This window comes from Laetiporus sulphureus (genome assembly GCF_001632365.1).
Source record: "Laetiporus sulphureus 93-53 unplaced genomic scaffold LAESUscaffold_4, whole genome shotgun sequence".
In the NCBI taxonomy this organism is placed as follows: domain Eukaryota; kingdom Fungi; phylum Basidiomycota; class Agaricomycetes; order Polyporales; family Laetiporaceae; genus Laetiporus; species Laetiporus sulphureus.
In genome coordinates, this window is record NW_024468513.1 from 40,167 (window position 1) to 57,493 (window position 17,327).

The window sequence follows — 17,327 nt, forward strand, 5'->3', positions numbered from 1 at the left end:
GATATTGGATCCGGAGAAAGTGAGAAAAAGAAGGCGCTGCTATTGTTTGGGGACGCACAGATCGTTGCGAGGACCCACCAGCGACATGGGTGTGCTCTGCGGTGCGGAAATAGTTAGGCTGAAGGGGTAGCAGCAGCAACGCGGGCGGGAAGCAACGAGATGGATATTACAGAAATGAAGTCAATTGAACGATTAAAGCGGCAGGTCCGAGAGCATGAATCTGTCCAGCGGAAGCTTATGTCACCCGATAGCCGCCCGCTTTCCCTCTTTGAACGGGTCCTCCTCTTCCTCTCCTTCCTTCTGAACGCCGTGCTCCCTCTTCCGCCCCGTCACCCTGTAGGACACGCCCTCTCCCTCGAGGCAGGCCTTTGCGCCCATCTGGCCAGCCAGAGTCACGCCAACCCTCATTTCCTGGCGTGCGTTCCGTTCTGGACTGCTTCACGCACTGAAGGAGAGAAGAGGAACCCCGGCATCAAGGCATCCTCGCTCAGGCGTCATCACACGCACACTTAGCCACCTCTTTCCATTTATCTTGCCCTAGTATTGAGCAGTGCTCCAACCCGAACCCTCTAGTCATCATGCCTGTGGTGTCAAGGCCTCAACGGACCGAAGCGATCCAGGCGAAATACAATGTCACAATAGACTGTGCGTCGCGTCACCGTTTAGGGACTCTCCGTCACTGACAACCCTCCATAGTTCCCCACCTCGGCCTGCATTCTGCGGCTGCTAACGGTAATCTGGGACTGGTGAAATATGCCCTCGAGCATGGGCAACCCATCAACTCTGTCCTCGACGGTGTGCTTCCGCTGCACGTTGCGTGCTCCGGGGGCAACGACATGGTAGTGCGTCTCTTGATTGACAGAGGAGCGGATGTGAATGCGCCACGGTGAGCCACAACTGACATGCACCTGATTGATTGAGATCGAGAAAAAATTACATCGATGTACAGATTGCCTCGGCGATATTCGAGCGAGAAGAGTCGCGATGGGTCACAGCCTATTGTGGGGACTTCTGGTTCTACTCCGCTGCACTTTGCATGTGCCAATGGTCACCTCTCAATTGTTCTCATCTTGCTTATGCATGGAGCGCATCCTGATCGTGCCGACAAGCACGGAACGACTCCGGAGATGCTGGCCCGCCAGAACGGATTCGCAGCATGCGCCGATGTGCTCCAACAGTGGTCGCACAACAAAGACAGGGACCTCAGGGCGAAAGACGAACTCACCCTTTCTCAGAACAGAGACTCGGGTGCGGGAACTCCTGGCGAGACGCATCCGTATTGTGGAAACCTCGATTGCCGCATATGCGCAGGAAGGAAGAGGCTTCGTGTGAAGAAGTCCATTGACAATGCCCTCAACATGCTAAAGCCGTCGTCTTCACACGTGCACTCGCCTTCTCATCTAGACGAACCTGTCCACGTCCTTGAGACCATTCTTGCGTCTCCTGTGATGCCAGCGGAGACATTAGGCGATACTTCTCTTCACTCCATTGTGACCCCCACTACGGGGGCCGATCACTTCGCACGTCGACCATCACTTCCTGACGTAGTTAATTCCCAGCAGTCAGACCCTTCCATGCCACAGTCGCATAGTCACAGCTCGAAGACGAGGCGTCCTCGATCTGCTGATACAGATGCAGACAATGCAGCCCATAAGGTGAAGGGCAAAATTTCTCTACTCAACCTATTCAAGAAGAGTGCTAGCGATGCTGCCACTCCCGATACTTCATCTAGCAACCTGTCCTCAAACAAAGCCAGCACGTTGAAGTCCTCGTCTCCATCTCCTGTCCCTTCACAATTTGCAGGCCTCACTTCACCATTTTCCACCGACACTTCATCGAACAGTGCTGTCGATCTATCCGGAGACGGCTCCCCCGTTGATATTAGCACTTGCAAGCTGGCACGTGGACGACTGTACAGCGCAGGCGATGTGCTGACCACGCTGCAATCTTCACCTTCGACTGCTCTGCATCGTGCACAATCGGATGATCGTTTGAGGGCCCACTCGAATCCAGCGAGCTTCATGTCACTCGAAGCTAGCGGTGCAGCAGCCACTGTCAGCACTGGACGACAGTCGACTCGACCTACCATCCTGCGTCCACACCATAGATCGGTCTCTTCCGAGCAAGCGCAGATAGGCATGCGTCGCTCGGGCTCCGTGGGACCACCTTCAGCACGCGCTCTTCGCTTTGATTCGACGTTCTCCGCGGCTTCCGCTATATCCAAGCGCCACAACTTGCATCGACAGGCAAGCCACAGTCCGGCGAGGGGCCTCAAGTCCGTCCATAGTATCAATTCTATCTGTGGTTCCATCACTCCAGACAGTCCCCGCTCGCCGCTGGGAAGGACTCCGGAAGTCGATCCGACGGGACGTATAGCCGAGCAGGTCGAAGAGCTTGTGTCGGCGCGCGCTTTGGGCCAGGATGAAGACGAAGACGAGCAGTACGGCATAGTTGTGGTGCCGGGAAGCATGTCTTCTGACGCCAACGCTGACACATCGGATACCCTTGCGTTGCATACCCAGTTGAGCGCGTTGAAGTTGGAAGGTCGGAGAAAAAAACATTCTATGCTTCCGACCCGGACGCCGTCCTCACCGCTGCCTTCGCCCGGCGCAGTTATACCCTCGGCTCAGTTTGAGTACCCGTTCAGTATCACCAGCCCGCCGCCTGAGGATGTCGACTCGCCGATGGTCGCAGATTTCGCCAGCGCTCATGGAAACGAGAACAGGCTGCGGGGCGATTCGATGAGTAGTATGAGTACGACGACGACGAGCGGCTATCTCACCACCCCTGGGCAGACCAGTGCACAGCTCCCCACGCCATACAGTTCCTCGAATGGCTCTACGCCACCGGAGTATCCCGCGTTGGACTCGGATGGAAGTGGACGCCACCATGTTCGTCGGACGCCGTCGAGTTTGCGTGACGTAGATCGATCCTCCAAGTTGAAGGCTGCTCTTGACATTGACATACGCTCGATATCGACCCACGCCCAGGCAGAGGCGTTGGTGCAGCGTGCTCAGCGCAGCATCCTTGACATGGAAGATATCTTTGAGACGGACTATAATGCAGGCGAAGGAAATGGCATCGGCTGGACCCCGTTGAGCGCGGCTCTTGCTGCGTACGGCGAGAGCTTGGCTATCGAGCGGAAGTTCAAGGAGGAGGAGGAGCGCCAGACGAGCACGTCGACCGCTCGCAGCGCGAGCCGTATGTCTCATGGCGTGCCAGAATACCCAGATGAAGATGCAGACAGGAGCTCCATTATGCGCAGGCTGGATAGGAAGTTTAGTCTGGAAGAGAAGTCGTACAGCAATACGGTGAGACCAACGAGAGCAAGGAGACCAAATACGAGCACTGGCTCAGGTAAAGCATATATTGGTTGCCATCACGGGTGATGTGTGTGGCTGATGCGTACCCCTTGCCCAGCTGGATCAGAGCTTTTCCAACCGCCGCGACAGGATGGGTCACTGCCATCGACTAACTATCTCCCCACGTCCGGGTCTCAGGTCGCTACAACTGCAGCCCTGTCGGACGTGCGGTCCAGCAGCGACTTCGTCTCTTCGCTAACACCCCCGAAGGGGTCGCATCTCAATGTTAATCCGGAGACATATGCCGACTCGAGGCCCAGGCTGTGCCGTTCGCGCACCCCTGATCCTGAGAGCGACATCTTCGGGCCTTCCAGTTTGCTCGCTGGCATCCCGCTCTCGCGAGTATCGACTGCACCTGCGCAAGACACGTTCCTCAGCCCGAATAGGAGCTTGACCATTAAGGAACGACAAGTTGCTCGTGCCACGAAGCTGGCCAAGATGGGATTCGCGTCTCCCGATGCGTGGCAGAACACGATGCCGGGTTCGCGAAGCCAGCTTGGTCATAAACAGCGGTTTGCAGGAATTAAGGGTTTCGTGCAAAGTTTGAAAGGGAAATGAAATCGTAAGTGGGGGCGTGGCAGTGGTGAAGAGGGAGAAGACTCCGATGAGGCATCGGAGGGTAGGCTTCTACCCGTGTCTGACCGATCGCTATTGGGAATTGTTATCGCTCGCCGAACGTTGTATGTTTTTTGCTTTTGTGCTTCGTTCTGCTGTTGTCTTTCATTTCTCATATGTACGAAAAGCGTGGGCATTGTATAACAACTCATCACTGGTTGCTCATTATTCTGTCAGGTTATTCGGAGCATTCGCGATATGTACAGTATGTGAGGGCGCAGGGCGGCCTATGTACCTTGTATTTCGTTCAATGTAACACCATTCATTGCACCGCCACGCGCACAGACGCCTGGCGCTAAGCGTCGCTCGCTGAGTTCTCGCTGACTGACTTGTCCTGGCGTTTGCCGTCCGCTTAGTACTGCCGTCGGCGCAGCGGACGCGCACCCCCCACGTCATCTCCTAAGCACGCATAAAAGCTGCTCTGCAGTGTTCGGAGAGCGTACCGCACATACACATACTCCTCGCAAGCTCGGTAGCAAGCAGAACTGATCATGTCAAGTAAGCTCGTGGAGTCGACGATCTCGCTCAATTCATCGACGAGTACGACCGATGTTCAGGGGACGATAGAAGTGAAGAGGGACGGTATCTCATCCAGGATTCGGCGACACAAAGGCAATGTGCCCTCGGTGCCCCAGACGAAGCTCTGCCCCATATGTCCTGCAAAGTTCACTCGTACAACTCATTTGAGCCGTCACATACGGACGCGTAGGTCTCTCCTATCTTCGACCCCACGTTTTTGCTGATCTGATCGTATTCAGACACGAGGGAGAAACTGCACGAGTGCGATGTGAGGAAACGCTGTGCTGCGGGTCAGATGTTTGGCTAACGAGCTGCGCTGTCTCTAGAGATGCCATTCTCAGTTTACCAGGAGCGACCTCCTAACGAGGCACAAACGCAGTTGCAGCGATCAGTAAGTGGCATTAGCAATTCACCATCCTTGGGGGTTTCAAGAGAGCTGCTGTTTCGAGCTTTTGTCAATTGCCAGCTCTCCAAGCCATGATCGCTCGAGTTTGCTGCATATATGCGCCTTAAATGCCATCCAGCACCTGGTTACAATTTGATCGAGCGAGTGTGTGAAGCTTTCTTTGTCTCGCTTCTTTTGGACGATGTGCGAGGGGCAATTGAAGCTGGGAACTACGGGTTCTGTTGCATGAAGCAATAGTGTGCGTGCAATGCTGTCGATGGAGCGTTGTGTTCTTATCTGACATCGCATCGTGCATGATCTGACATGTTTCTGTGTGAAGGGGCCACGTCAATCGTTCTCGACGAAGGTCATGTCAAGCCTGCGCCGACTCCAAGGTGAAGTGCGATCTGCAACAACCCTGTTCAAAATGTAGAAACCGTAGTCGTGACTGCATTTACGTGAACGGTGCCCCTGCTGCGTCGGGATCTCGCGCAGTCAAACAACAAATGCTAGATATAGGCGACCTCCTAGCCGGACCGCTTGCGATGGCGGATTCCTCGTTATTGGTTGCAACGAGTCCCGGTTCTTCTGGCTCATCATCAGGTCAAGACGACTGTTTGCGGGCGTTCGCGATGCAGGACGACCGGGATGATTTCTCGCTGGGACCCGCCTTCCCTTCCTTTGTTTCCACCGGCTCGGTCGACTTTATGATCGACAGCAGCTCCATGTTCGCTCTAATAGACCAACAAATACTACCCCCGGAGAATATGTCCGGCGACCCTTTCGCGAGCGAGATGTTTGACGGGCTCTTCGATAATATCTTCAACTCGAGCCATCAGATGTTCCCTAGTTCTTATAGTGATAGGACCAGGAGTGACGAATCGCTACCCGAACTTCATCCATATATTCCATTCTCAACCAATGTCGACAAAACACTGTTGCCCAGTCATCTGTTTAACAATCGAGATATAACATCAATTCAAAGTACGCCGGGAAATAGCTACGGTGCCTCTCTATCGTCGACATCCAGTGTTTCTAACAGCCCATCATCTGCGGATCTTCAGTCCTACCGTACGTACCTCTGCTACCGTCGTAATGATCTCTCATTGAAGCGGTGTTGCAGTCAATCTCTTCTTCTCCGCATATCTGCCAAACATGCCCATCATTCATTCAGCTACCTTCAAGTTCGAGGGGAAATCGCCGCTGCTGCTTGCAGCCATGCAAGCGTGCGGCGCATTGTATGTCAAGACACGTGCTGCCGACCAATTCATCAGTTCGGTCCTTGCGAAAGCGAGAGACGAACTCATCGTCGAGTTTGTAAGTTATCTATATTATGTGGGTTGTACATTGGCAATATTGCTTAACCTGTATACAGGGAAAGGAGTCCGTCGATTGGGAGCGTCAAATTGAACTCATCCTCGCTGTGGATCTCTTACAAACTCTGGGTTTATTCCACCAAACCTCGAAGCAACGTACGCTTTCAACTGTTTATCATGGAGTCTTAACAATGGTACGTGCATACATGTGGACATATTCAAGCGGTATTGAAGGTCTCGTAGATGATTCGTTTAAGTGATTTCGGCGAACAGATCTCGAAGTGGACAGCGCCGGAAACCATAGATCCATCTGCACTCGATCGACTTTGGCGCGATTGGGCAGTTCGAGAAACTGCTAAGAGGTGAATAGCATTTTATCATCTTTCACGTAGCATTCCTTGCTGACATCGGTGTGCATGCAGGGCTCTCACGTTCTCGTACTTGCACGATGGCTGTCATTGCTTGTATTACGATCTCCGTCCCACCTACGTGACATCCGAGTTCGACATCGACCTCCCTTGTGAGAACGCTCTATGGGCGGCTACAACAGCAGAGGAGTGGCTTTCGATCCTCCAAAAACCATCGCCGTACGGAAAGATCTCGGAGCGCCTTCGCGGTCCTTCTCTCCAGGGAACTTATGCGCGGCTGGAGAATGCGGGCGATTCGCTCCACCCTGCACCCGTACTCTCCCCTTTTGCACATTTCGTCGTCATCCACGCGATTCTGCGCCAGTTCTTCGAGGAAGACATCGAGTCTCGATTGTCAGGGGTCGCGACAGACGGCGACGCTTTCCTTGAGCATGCCAACCGCATCAGCGAAAAACGATTATGGGCGTTGCAGGCCACCCTGCACAACTGGCTCCAAAGCTGGTTGGGCTCGCCAGATTCGCCGCCGTATTCGGACGGGGTCCCGCGCTTCCTCGAACAGGCCTTGACGTACTACTGGATTGCACAGATTGCCATCATGGCATACCGAGAGCGCCTGCCGCCGTTCTGCAGGAGGACATACCTTATGTCAGGGGAGGCCAAGTTCTGTCTGATCAAGAAGTGGGAGATGCACGTTCGCGAGTTCCTGCACAGCGGGGCTAAGGAGCCCACCTTATTCTTGGAGGAGTTCGTCAAAGTGCGCCTCAAGAAGTTGTCGAGCGGCGTTCTGCAGGAGCCTGGTGTGGGAGAGTGGGCGGGCCTGCTGGGATTCTTCTCGGATACGTGATAGCGAAGTTGTGTCCTTGGGTGTAGATACTCAGCATGGCGCGCAGAGTGTGCATGTGAAGGGCCAACTCATCCGAGAGGAGTTCGTCTTGCTTATCCTTGGCATGTCCACTACAACTCTAAATCGACAAAGTACATTGACTAGGCCGTTCCAGGCGACCACAACAGGTTCTGCTCGATCGCTTGAACAGGAGAACTCATAAGATTTTATGGATCGCATTGGATCACTTTGCTACCCTCGACGAAATTCGCAGCATAGCGGTCGCACAAGAGAATGCGAAAATGACGAATTGCAAAACCCCAGGGAGCACTGAGAACGCGGAGAACGGTATTTGGTCGGGAAATCTGAATGCGTCCTAAACCCGCATCGCACGATGGACAGTGAGGGGCCTGGTGCCACATCAGCGGGGAGACTATGCCACAGCTAAGAGTGCCGGCTAGGAGGGGGTGGCGAACCGTAACGCCCCTTGCACGTCAGAGTCGCTACACATCCGCCTTGGCATCATCAGGCGTCTTCGGGGAGACTAGGGGGAACTGGATGGTTACGGCTAACCTCTAGATTTCTGCCTGCGTTTTAGAACAACGGCAGCATCAGATTCAACAGCATCGCGTATGTCGAAGGTAGCGAAATGATGAATATCTTAGAACACTATCAATGCAAGAGTCGTGGAGAGTGGCCAGGCTCTGGCGATGCGCACGAGCCACAACGGTCAGGCACATGATTTGATGCTCCGATTGAAGCTTTCCGCTGTTCGGAACGCCAAAATCAAGGCCGCGAACCCCACGCCGAGATAAAATCTGGTCACATGAACGAGGTTTTAATCTCCCGCTCATCCCGATACGGAAGGTGTCAAAGCGGTTTGCGATGGATTCCAACACTTTAAAGCAGACAGAATCCACAGCGGCCTTCGTTTCCCTTGTTCATGCCCCTCCGCTCGTAGGCTTTCCCTGTTGGGTTTCACTCGATCGCTCACACGATGGGTCTTCCCCGGACGCGTTCTCTGCGAGATGTGGTCCTCATCCTCCTCGGTGCAACGACCATGCATCTGGCATCCGTCTTCATGGGCTACCAGGAGCCGCCGAATTCCATAATCGTCAGCACGCAGGTCAGCTCGCACTTCATGGAGGAGTTTAACGCTTCCCTCAGTGGCCAAAATGAGCTGGAGGACACGAATTCGCCGAAGGAACGTGTGGAGCAGGCAGTCCTTGAAAAGGGGGGAGGCATCCCGACGGTCGATCTCGCCTACGACTTCCCTGAGACTACGATAGTGTCGCAGGCTCCTGGATGGACTGTCTTCCGCAATCTGTACATGTCGAACGGCACACTGTTCATCGTCTCCTCTCACCCAGCCTCGTCATTTCCTGACATCATGTTCATGACATCAACCGGTCTTTCGGCGGAGAACACACCAGAAAATATCGCAGCCCGTATGCCCACAGCGGACGAGATGGACTTCCTTACCCCAACCGAGGCGCGTCAGTTATGGGGAGGCGACCCCACCGTGGGGGAGCGCAACCGCCTATGGCCTGTGCAGGGAAACACGGTCCTCGTGAACGAACCGCCGCAATTCCTAGACCACTATTATCACTTCTGTGCTGAACTGCTGTTTGGCGCCTGGGCGTTCTGGTCTGGTGCATTCAACGCGGTGGTGGATTCGTCGTCTGCAGGCGTCACGACGGCGCCGTCTTTCGACCGCATGATCTTCTCACATGCTGACACACTCGGTTGGAGGGACCGTCCCGGGTTCAACGCGTACTTCCTCCGCGCGGCATTCCCATCCATCACCGTCGAAACAGAGACAGACTGGGAGGACCGGATAGCCGCGACCGCGTCCAACAATCCCGCGCGCGCATGGCACTTTGACACCGTCCTGCTCACGGACCGCTCCGCCGCGTTCCGCGGGGAGGCGTGTGGGTCGCGGACGCAGCGCATCGCAGGCGAGGCGCTCGAGCACGCGCAGAAGGTTGGGACGCTGGCGAAGTATTGGTGGGAGCCGGTCAGGCGGTCCGTCCTGCGCTTCGCTGGTGTAGGTGAACGCACGATGGACATTGGCGTGCGAGTGGACGCGGCGGCGTCTGCGCGGGGGAGGACGTCGCCCCAGCAGCATGCTGCCAATGCGGCACCGCTCGATACGCCCGTCGTGGTGACCTATGTCAGCAGGCAGGGTTCTCGTCGACACTTGATCGGGGCTGATCATGTGGCGCTGGTGGACGCTTTGACGGAGATGTGCAAGAGTCACGGCTGGGAGCTGAATGTGATGCAGGCTGAACGGATCACGAAGGAGGAACAGCTCGAGATAGTCGCGCGCACGACGGTGAGGGCAGCCGAGTTATCGGGAAGACGTCTGCTAACGCCGCTGCATCAGGTTTTGATCGGTGTGCACGGGAACGGCCTTTCGGTGGGGGGGGAATCATTTGTCTTCCTCGCTTCCGTGTATGCTGATGTGCATTTTTGGCAGCACTTGATTATGATGCCGGTTACGCCCATCTCGACGATCATCGAGATTTTCTATCCGCAAGGTTTTGCGCACGATTATGAATGGACAGCTTCGGCGCTCGGGATGCGGCACGTCGCCGTCTGGAATGATACGTACGTCTCCATTTTCGATCCCGTATGATCATATACTGAGCTGAGCATATCACATAGGTATCACACCTATCCCGAGCAGCTGTGGCCAAACTATCCAGAAGGCTTCCAAGGCACCCAGATCCCGGTTTACGCACCGACTGTTGTCCAGGTTGTCCAGGACCGCATCGCGGGACGCATTCCATGATATACAGAGTAGCATATCGACTTTGGTTCTCCGTATCTATAGTGTGTGGCCACGGACGCTTCCTCAGCCTATGCAATTTTGTCATAGACTTTACCATGCCCTCATCCTACATTCTTTCCCGTCATTACTCAAACAAACCCCCCTTTCCCCCAACTGTACCCGACCTATAAAGGTTGATTGCCTCCTGTCAGACTAACTTACCGTCGTATCAGTACTTCGTTCCTTATATCTATACGGATACTCTTCGTCACTGGGCGCTTAGATTTGTTTAGGGTAATCTGTTCGCGTCCCTCTGGACTTTTTACGTACTATACAGGTGCTATCACTCGTCCCCGGGTCTGCCTCGTGTAATGCCGTACACTATATACAACGTGACGCTGGTCATCTCGCTATGATATCTGGATATCCGCGTGGACGTGTAGCGTGATGTATGCTGGAGCGCCCCACTTTTACGCACCACCCTTCTCCGTAGCAGCCTGCTAGGTGTGGAATCGACGTCGCTGCACTGAGGATTGTTGGGTCCTCATGCGCAAGAATAGGTTCATCGGAGCATCCTCCTTCGAAATTTGGCATCGTGAACGTACGTCTCAGTGGAATTATATGGCTACGTTAGCAAAAGACGCAAGCACAAATGAGGATGCTCACGTACTATATAGGGAGGCGTGGGCCCTTATCGTCGTACTGAAGCCTACCCAACTCCGATCGGCTGTCTGCGTGGGGATAGAAGGTCTAGGACGGTTTTGTTGCAAGGATATGTCCAAGACATTTCAAGTGTTCTTTTGACATCTCAGGCTTCCCGTCAGGAAATGTGGCTCAACATGCAGCGCTGGAGAGAGTATAAAATGTATGGGCGTACAAGCGGACAAGAGCATACACGTTCGTTGCCCTCTTATCCTCTTTTCACGAACATAAACGACCCACTGATTCATCTGCGCACTCGATCATAATCATCATGGTGAGCACACAGTTCAAACGATACTGACTAGTGCAAAGCACTGAACCATGCGCGGATCCGACCAGGGCATCCTCATCTCGTTCTTTGTCGGAACTGTGGCAGCTATGATCGGCGTCTTCGAGCTGGTCTTTTTTGGCCTCGCATGTGTGAGTGTAGCGTCGGAAATTGACTTTCCTCGAAGCTTCTCGGACTGAAATCACTGGCACGGCGCTCAGCTGATCGCCGCAATCCTGTGCTGCGGCTTCTGTGAGGCGTGCTGTGGGCCGCCGCGGGGAGCAGGAGCGGGGGTAGGAGGGCCTGGGGTGGTAGGGGCAGGGACGACAACGAGGGCCAGGAGACGAGGATGGGGGTTCGGACGCAGGAAGGCTCGCCAGGGCGCCGGGACCAGAGAAGGTCCTGAGATGACTGGGGCGGGCTGGGAGACGGGTACGGAGATGGTAACGCCCGCGTGGAGGCCTCGATGCAGCCCACTTAATGACGGCCTAGCAATAATGTGAGAGGCAGCTTGGAGGATACCTTCACTTCCTGAATACCTCAATCGGATGCGACTCGTCAGTACTTGCTAGCAAAATCGATAAGAACCTGAGTGGACAGTTCGACAATGCCCACCGGGCGCGCGTAGCATACTGCGTTTGATTGAAAGTGGTGCTCTGACATTCCTTGCAGTTCTTGGTCGAGCAGGTTGAGAATCGCTTGGTGGAGTCTGTTCGGTGTTCAATGCAGTCAATAGTGTTGTAATTAAAGACGCAACTCGATGCATCATGCATCAATCAACGTCAAGCCTTTGCGGGGCCCCATGCATAATCAATGACCGGAGCAGACCGGATCACGCGCCGAATTTGGCAAGGTTATGTCGCTTGGTTGCATCGAAGGCGGCGATTCAGCGCGTCGCACTTGTTTGGCGAACGAACCTTCCATCGTCCGACACGAAATGCGAACCTCCGCATGAGGCAAGAGGTCTGCGAGGTAAACACACCACTTCTCGGTACTTATGCGTATGGCTCAGGATCGTCGCGAAACTTTTAGGCCTTTAGGTTGAATGCCACAAATACTGCAAGCGTTTGAACTATGCTTAAGCGTTTCTCCACCTCTTCACACCCTGCTGCTCGCAGCTCCTAACAAATTTTGTTCCCATTGCGTCTATGGCCTCCATCGGCGGACAACCTTGCAACACAATATCACGGCATTTTCTGGTGCGAAGCACGGTGTTTGTCGTAGGTACGGCGCTGTCAGGATGGTCAGACTCGTTCACGATCGAGTTCAAGCCCCTCTCTGGCGCACTCATGAACTTCTCCGTCGTTGCCCTCGTTGGACTGCTTCTTGCCATAGCAATATTGGCGCAGAACCCACCGCCTATGGCTTCTGCCAGATCGGTACGCCTATATTGACCCTTCGCGTCCCAGACGACGCTAATTTCAATGCCATAGGGTGCAACGCAGTCGCCACGGCGTGCTAGGCCGCTGCTGGAAAGCTCCAGTTCAGTGCCGTGGTCGCCGGCCACCTCCCTGGGCACTTGGGCACTTGTTCCGCTGCGTGCAGTCCGTCGCACTAACTGCCGCCCCCCTTAAAGGTAAGTCGGCACGAATCGCTGAAAGAGCCTGGTACTGAAGAAAGTAAATGAGAAGCTCGCAGTTACAATATGTGCTGTAATGCCGGAATCAGTCATCTGGAAAACTCAGATCCGGCTTATGATGCTTTTATCTGTGTCACGACCAAGCCTAAATTAACCTTGCATCGTTACTTCAAGAAGAACGAAGACCATCGTAATGTCGAGTGCCGACTTGTCCAGCTGCTCATGGGGCATGGTCACGTCGGTAGCTATTACCATCGCTTCATGGCAGAAGAATCCACACAGTGCCAGTGCCGCACCACTAACCTACAGACACGCGAGCATTTGCTCGTCCACTGCCCGCTCTACACCCACAGTCGCCACCATCTAGGCAACCCTGCACATCCCATTCGACTCAAGCGGCTTTTCGCCTCCAAACACGCTCGACAAAAGCTCGCGGCGTTCCTCACGGAGACGGATGCATTCACCAAGACCTCGCTGGTTCCCTGGGACCCAGGCTGAGGGGTTTCTTTGTTATCGTGCTGCTATGCATGCCCTGTATCCGATCCTGGGTGCGCCCAGTCCGCCGTAGACACCACTTTGTACCCACACCTACGACCGCCTTCGGCGGTATATAAATAGTACTCAAAAAAAAAAAAAAAACATCGATGCATGTGGGCATATAGTACACAATAGCTACAGAATAAAATACGATAAGCGTTCGATGACTATAATATACAGTCCGTAAGTGTGTATCAACGTTTACTATCCACCTGGTCCATGTCGACGGGCATCACAACGAATTGTCGGAAAGTACGACTCGGCGGACTCATTCGTCGCGTCTTCGTCCGACTCTGACAGCTCAGTCAGAGAGCTTCGATCATCCCAGTCAAAGCTGCCTCGTCGCGACCCGGTACGGGCATCGGTCCTCTCGTATGGAGCATGTTGAGGGATGTTCCGTCCAGCAGTCCTCCATGTGCCGGAACCCGAGGATGGAGTCCTGCTATGCCGCGGCCTCGGCGATGACATCGGTATCGGTGTCAGCGGGGAGTCAGGAGGCGTAGGCAAGGGACTCTTGCACATAGAGTTCTTCAGCTTGGGTGGCACAGTCGTGATCAGCACCTCGGGGCGCGGAGGAATCCTAATCGTCAGTTTTGTCTTGCGCGCTTGTGGTCTGCTCTTCTTCACGACGGGCAGGATCAACCGGGCATTCTCGCTAACCTTCGCAACGTTGGCCTTCGGCCGCTTCGACATCTGAGGTTTATACGGCGCCACCTTGCGTTTCTTCGTCGATGAAGATGATGAACGTGCCTCCGATTGAGGGCCACCCTTTCGCTTCTTGGTACCGCTCGCATTGCTGACCTGCAAGCTCTCCTCTAATTTTGTCGCCAATGCAGCTTCCTCCCTTCGCCGTTTCCTCTCTGCAGAAGCCTGCTTCGCCCTTTCCTCCCTCTCCAGTTCCTCATGTACCATCCGCGCGAACTCCTGCGCATCTCCTCTTATCCAGACGTCAAATACGCCATCCCACTCTCTCGTAGGTACCGGAAAGTCGAGGTTCAAATAGATGACTCTAATAGGTGCCTCTTCCTCATACGCAGGAGAACGGCGTGGCGATGGCGCAGGAGTGGCGAGGCCCATCTCGGTGGTAGAATGCTCGCTCTGTGAGCCGCTCGAAGGCAATGGACGAGAATGGACTGCTTTGGAGAATTCTCGCACAATCCTCTTGGTTCCGGGCACCCGTAAGCTGGTACCCACTACCAACAGTAGGTCTGCGCCCGCTCGCCCCTTTCCCTTGGAGCTACCTATGAGGTCTCGCCTCACGATATCGCCGACCTCTTCACCATCCTTGTGCATCTCGTTGTACAGCACAACGCTTGGACGCAACTTCCCTACTCCTCGCGAGCGCTTGCCTACCAGTTGGCGAGTCTCCTCGACGGCGGTACATTCGGGACAATACGGCGGTCTCCCCTCGCTGAGCGCAGGTAGATACTCTCGCAACGGGAACGAGTGCGTGCATGTCTGGCAATGCATCGACTGCAACGTACCGTGCAAAGGTATGCATCGGGGAGTCTCCATGGGCGGAGTGAGAAGTCGAATGTGTGGCGGCTCAACGGCAGTGGAAGGACCAGGATCCTCAGGAACATCGTGCCTTCCCTTCGTCGAGCGATATTTGTACCTCTTGCAGTCCACCTCGGGGACGCCGAAGGTAAGGCCTGATTTCTGTTCAAGAGCATCTATGTTCTGCGTGTAGACGCGGAGAAGACGTCGGCGGTCGTCCAGCACACGAAGCAACTTGTGGAAGGAGGTCGGTACAGCAGTCTCAGAGAGTTCAGACAGTTGGGCTATCATTTGACAGAACATGGATGTCGTGCCCTCGGACTGTGGCGAATTAACGTCAGCATTACGTCTGCACATGACAAATCTGTACAGGTGAGCTTGACGTATGCGCAAACATCTCTCCATGTAGCGAGGAGCAGGTGACAAGACCCATACGGCATATTATCCGCTCGCGCCACGTTGCAGAACAGCCTCCGTCTGTTAATTGATTGCATCGGACACGCATAGTCCCGATACGCCTGTTGGCAGTAGGTTTGGCTTTCGTGGGGCGACCGTTGGACGATTATCTGCGATGGGCTATAAAGATGAGAGATGCCGTGGACTCATCTATAAGACGAGAGCCTGAGCTTGACCTGTCGCCTCACCGACAAGCCGTGGGATGCCTCCGGCTACATCGCAACTCGTACACCACAACAATGCCAGGAGTCGTCATCGAGACGGAATACACCAGAGTGCACGAGAATACATCGCGGTCTCAAAAACACTCACGTTAAATACTGATGCATCGAATAAGTCTTTCCCGGAGCTCAGGGCTGGGTTGTCTTTCTTCAGGCTTTGAAACAGCCCGTCAGACGAGCGGAAGTCCGGGATGCCTGCTTGCACGGAGATCCCAGCACCTACAAGAGAAAGCAAAATTATCGCTTGCTTGAAAACGTGCGCAACGTTCGCCACGCACCGCAAACGACTGCGATCCTGCGCGCCTTCATCACGGCTTTAACGACCTTCTTGACATGTGCGGCTGGCTCTGGCGAAGGCATGAGAAATGACGGTGCTTGCGGAAACGGCGACGACGCCTGCAGTGGGACGAAGACCGTCATGAAGTTGAGGACACCCGCGCGGGCAGGCGATGAGGCAATGGCGATGGCCGTCGGAAAGGGGACGCTGGTCGTGTCCGGTGTGCGCGGTGTGTTCGAGTTCGTGCAAACTGGGTGGCGCGGTCCGTTTGCGGAAGGCATTGCATCGAGATCTGGGTCATGTGCTTCTCGGCGCTCGCACTTGGGTGTAGAGGCGACGAGCGCCGGTTCCAAATAACAGGCACCGCAGAAAGGTGGGGAAGGATAATGATACGACAATATGAGCAACGCAGTGTATATGATGGCATTCATTATCAGGTCAGACCTGAACAGCAATATAGGCCACATCATGGACTATGTATGGCTGCAGATCAAGTTGATGTGGTTGTGTGGTACCTGTAGAGAGTCATGCAATGAACTGGATGCCTTCATTCAATGAAGGATAATGCTCAATGAGGAGGACACAGCCTGATGGTGATGTGGAACAAATCAATGGGATAAGCAGCACTAAAAACAAATGATGCACAAATTACTGAAAAAGAGTTAAACTGCAGCTCAGGGATTATATAAAGCAGAGCAAGGACAGTATAGAAATAGCCAAATTTCATTCTGTTATTTGAAACTTGAATAAGTTGGTGATGAGCACCAGTTTCAAATAACAGTTATCAGAGAAACATGGCATAGCAGAGGAACATCAGTGATCAGTTTTAATTTTGAATACATGAACAGACACCACAGAAAGATGGCATAGCAGAGCACATGACTGGGGACAATTACAAACACTGCACATCACGCCAAATATCCACGGCAGGATATTGCAGGAATATCCCGAATTTCCTGGCGATATCCTTCAAGGATATTGCCAGGATATTTAAAAGGATATTGCCAGGATTTAACGGAAATCCATGCAATGTTTTGGCAATATCCAGCCAGATATCCTTGCAATGTACGTTCATGGATATTGCTCTGTTCTTCGTGGCTCGCTCCCGGTACCCTACGGCATGCATATATCCACATTAAAAATCACAAAATCATATATTATTGTCTCCTGAGGCTACTACATGCTAGAGGGTCTTATATGGTACAGTAGCATATGCAATACTCATTAAAGAGACACACAGCCTGTGCTCTGGATCACTGATGTGCATAAGTGCACTTCAGCAGAGCCAGAGCGCGATAACTGGAAAGTCAAAGATACCTGCATGCGAGAACATCATTAACAAGTTCTCTATATGGGTGAAAACGGCGCACGCACCGTGTGACTAGCTCAAGACGCAGACCCCACAAGTGGAGGTTCTGCGTCGACCGCCGGCATCATCGATTGCTACTACAATGACATCAGTCGGATGAGCATACAATCATAGTAAAGAAGCATACCATAGCCAAACGTTGAAGCACCGAACAAGGCCATGGTGTTGTAATATCCTAGCATGTAGTCAGCTTGGACATCACAAATGATGATGACAATATTACCTATGTATGGTTATGCTCAGGTGCCACTCGGTGCTGA

At 53.8% G+C, this 17,327-nt stretch overlaps 8 protein-coding genes across 8 annotated transcripts; 6 read left to right on the forward strand and 2 right to left on the reverse strand.

Moving 5' to 3' along the window:
- The first annotated feature begins 61 nt into the window (after positions 1-61).
- On the forward strand, positions 62-753 carry LAESUDRAFT_339426 (uncharacterized protein). The gene is made up of 2 exons (XM_040902084.1): positions 62-645; positions 697-753. Exon 1 carries the CDS (start codon positions 160-162, stop codon positions 511-513), a length of 354 nt encoding a protein of 117 aa, XP_040768329.1. The 5' UTR covers positions 62-159; the 3' UTR covers positions 514-645; positions 697-753.
- Positions 302-4,108, forward strand: LAESUDRAFT_720925 (uncharacterized protein). The gene is made up of 4 exons (XM_040907922.1): positions 302-645; positions 697-886; positions 950-3,357; positions 3,421-4,108. The coding sequence occupies exons 1-4, from the start codon at positions 579-581 to the stop codon at positions 3,918-3,920; spliced, it is 3,165 nt and encodes a 1,054-aa protein (XP_040768330.1). The 5' UTR covers positions 302-578; the 3' UTR covers positions 3,921-4,108.
- A 360-nt stretch (positions 4,109-4,468) lies between these two features.
- LAESUDRAFT_643540 (uncharacterized protein) lies at positions 4,469-7,409 on the forward strand (the record flags this gene model as incomplete). The annotated part of the gene is made up of 8 exons (XM_040903793.1): positions 4,469-4,682; positions 4,736-4,764; positions 4,823-4,887; positions 5,222-5,952; positions 6,005-6,198; positions 6,257-6,391; positions 6,441-6,559; positions 6,620-7,409. The coding sequence occupies 8 exons, from the start codon at positions 4,469-4,471 to the stop codon at positions 7,407-7,409; spliced, it is 2,277 nt and encodes a 758-aa protein (XP_040768331.1).
- Positions 7,410-8,282: 873 nt separating this feature from the next.
- LAESUDRAFT_809546 (uncharacterized protein) lies at positions 8,283-10,633 on the forward strand. The gene is made up of 4 exons (XM_040914146.1): positions 8,283-9,723; positions 9,775-9,807; positions 9,868-9,998; positions 10,056-10,633. Exons 1-4 carry the CDS (start codon positions 8,386-8,388, stop codon positions 10,180-10,182), a joined length of 1,629 nt encoding a protein of 542 aa, XP_040768332.1. The 5' UTR covers positions 8,283-8,385; the 3' UTR covers positions 10,183-10,633.
- Positions 10,634-11,078: 445 nt separating this feature from the next.
- Positions 11,079-11,867, forward strand: LAESUDRAFT_747302 (uncharacterized protein; the record flags this gene model as incomplete). The annotated part of the gene is made up of 4 exons (XM_040911465.1): positions 11,079-11,137; positions 11,203-11,283; positions 11,353-11,630; positions 11,804-11,867. Exons 1-4 carry the CDS (start codon positions 11,135-11,137, stop codon positions 11,865-11,867), a joined length of 426 nt encoding a protein of 141 aa, XP_040768333.1. The 5' UTR covers positions 11,079-11,134.
- Positions 11,868-12,023: 156 nt separating this feature from the next.
- On the forward strand, positions 12,024-13,333 carry LAESUDRAFT_809548 (uncharacterized protein). Its single transcript, XM_040914147.1, has 5 exons — positions 12,024-12,103; positions 12,164-12,510; positions 12,565-12,618; positions 12,677-12,707; positions 12,763-13,333. Exons 2-5 carry the CDS (start codon positions 12,280-12,282, stop codon positions 13,206-13,208), a joined length of 762 nt encoding a protein of 253 aa, XP_040768334.1. The 5' UTR covers positions 12,024-12,103; positions 12,164-12,279; the 3' UTR covers positions 13,209-13,333.
- Positions 13,334-13,360: 27 nt separating this feature from the next.
- On the reverse strand, positions 13,361-15,929 carry LAESUDRAFT_671893 (DHS-like NAD/FAD-binding domain-containing protein). The gene is made up of 3 exons (XM_040905476.1): positions 15,700-15,929; positions 15,513-15,640; positions 13,361-15,065 (listed from the first exon to the last, which is right to left on the reverse strand). Exons 1-3 carry the CDS (start codon positions 15,839-15,841, stop codon positions 13,452-13,454), a joined length of 1,884 nt encoding a protein of 627 aa, XP_040768335.1. The 5' UTR covers positions 15,842-15,929; the 3' UTR covers positions 13,361-13,451.
- Positions 15,930-16,596: 667 nt separating this feature from the next.
- LAESUDRAFT_720930 (uncharacterized protein) lies at positions 16,597-16,773 on the reverse strand (the record flags this gene model as incomplete). Its single annotated transcript, XM_040907923.1, has 1 exon — positions 16,597-16,773. A coding segment is annotated over one exon (177 nt), but the record flags the coding sequence as incomplete, so codon positions are not given.
- Between the last annotated feature and the right edge of the window lie 554 nt (positions 16,774-17,327).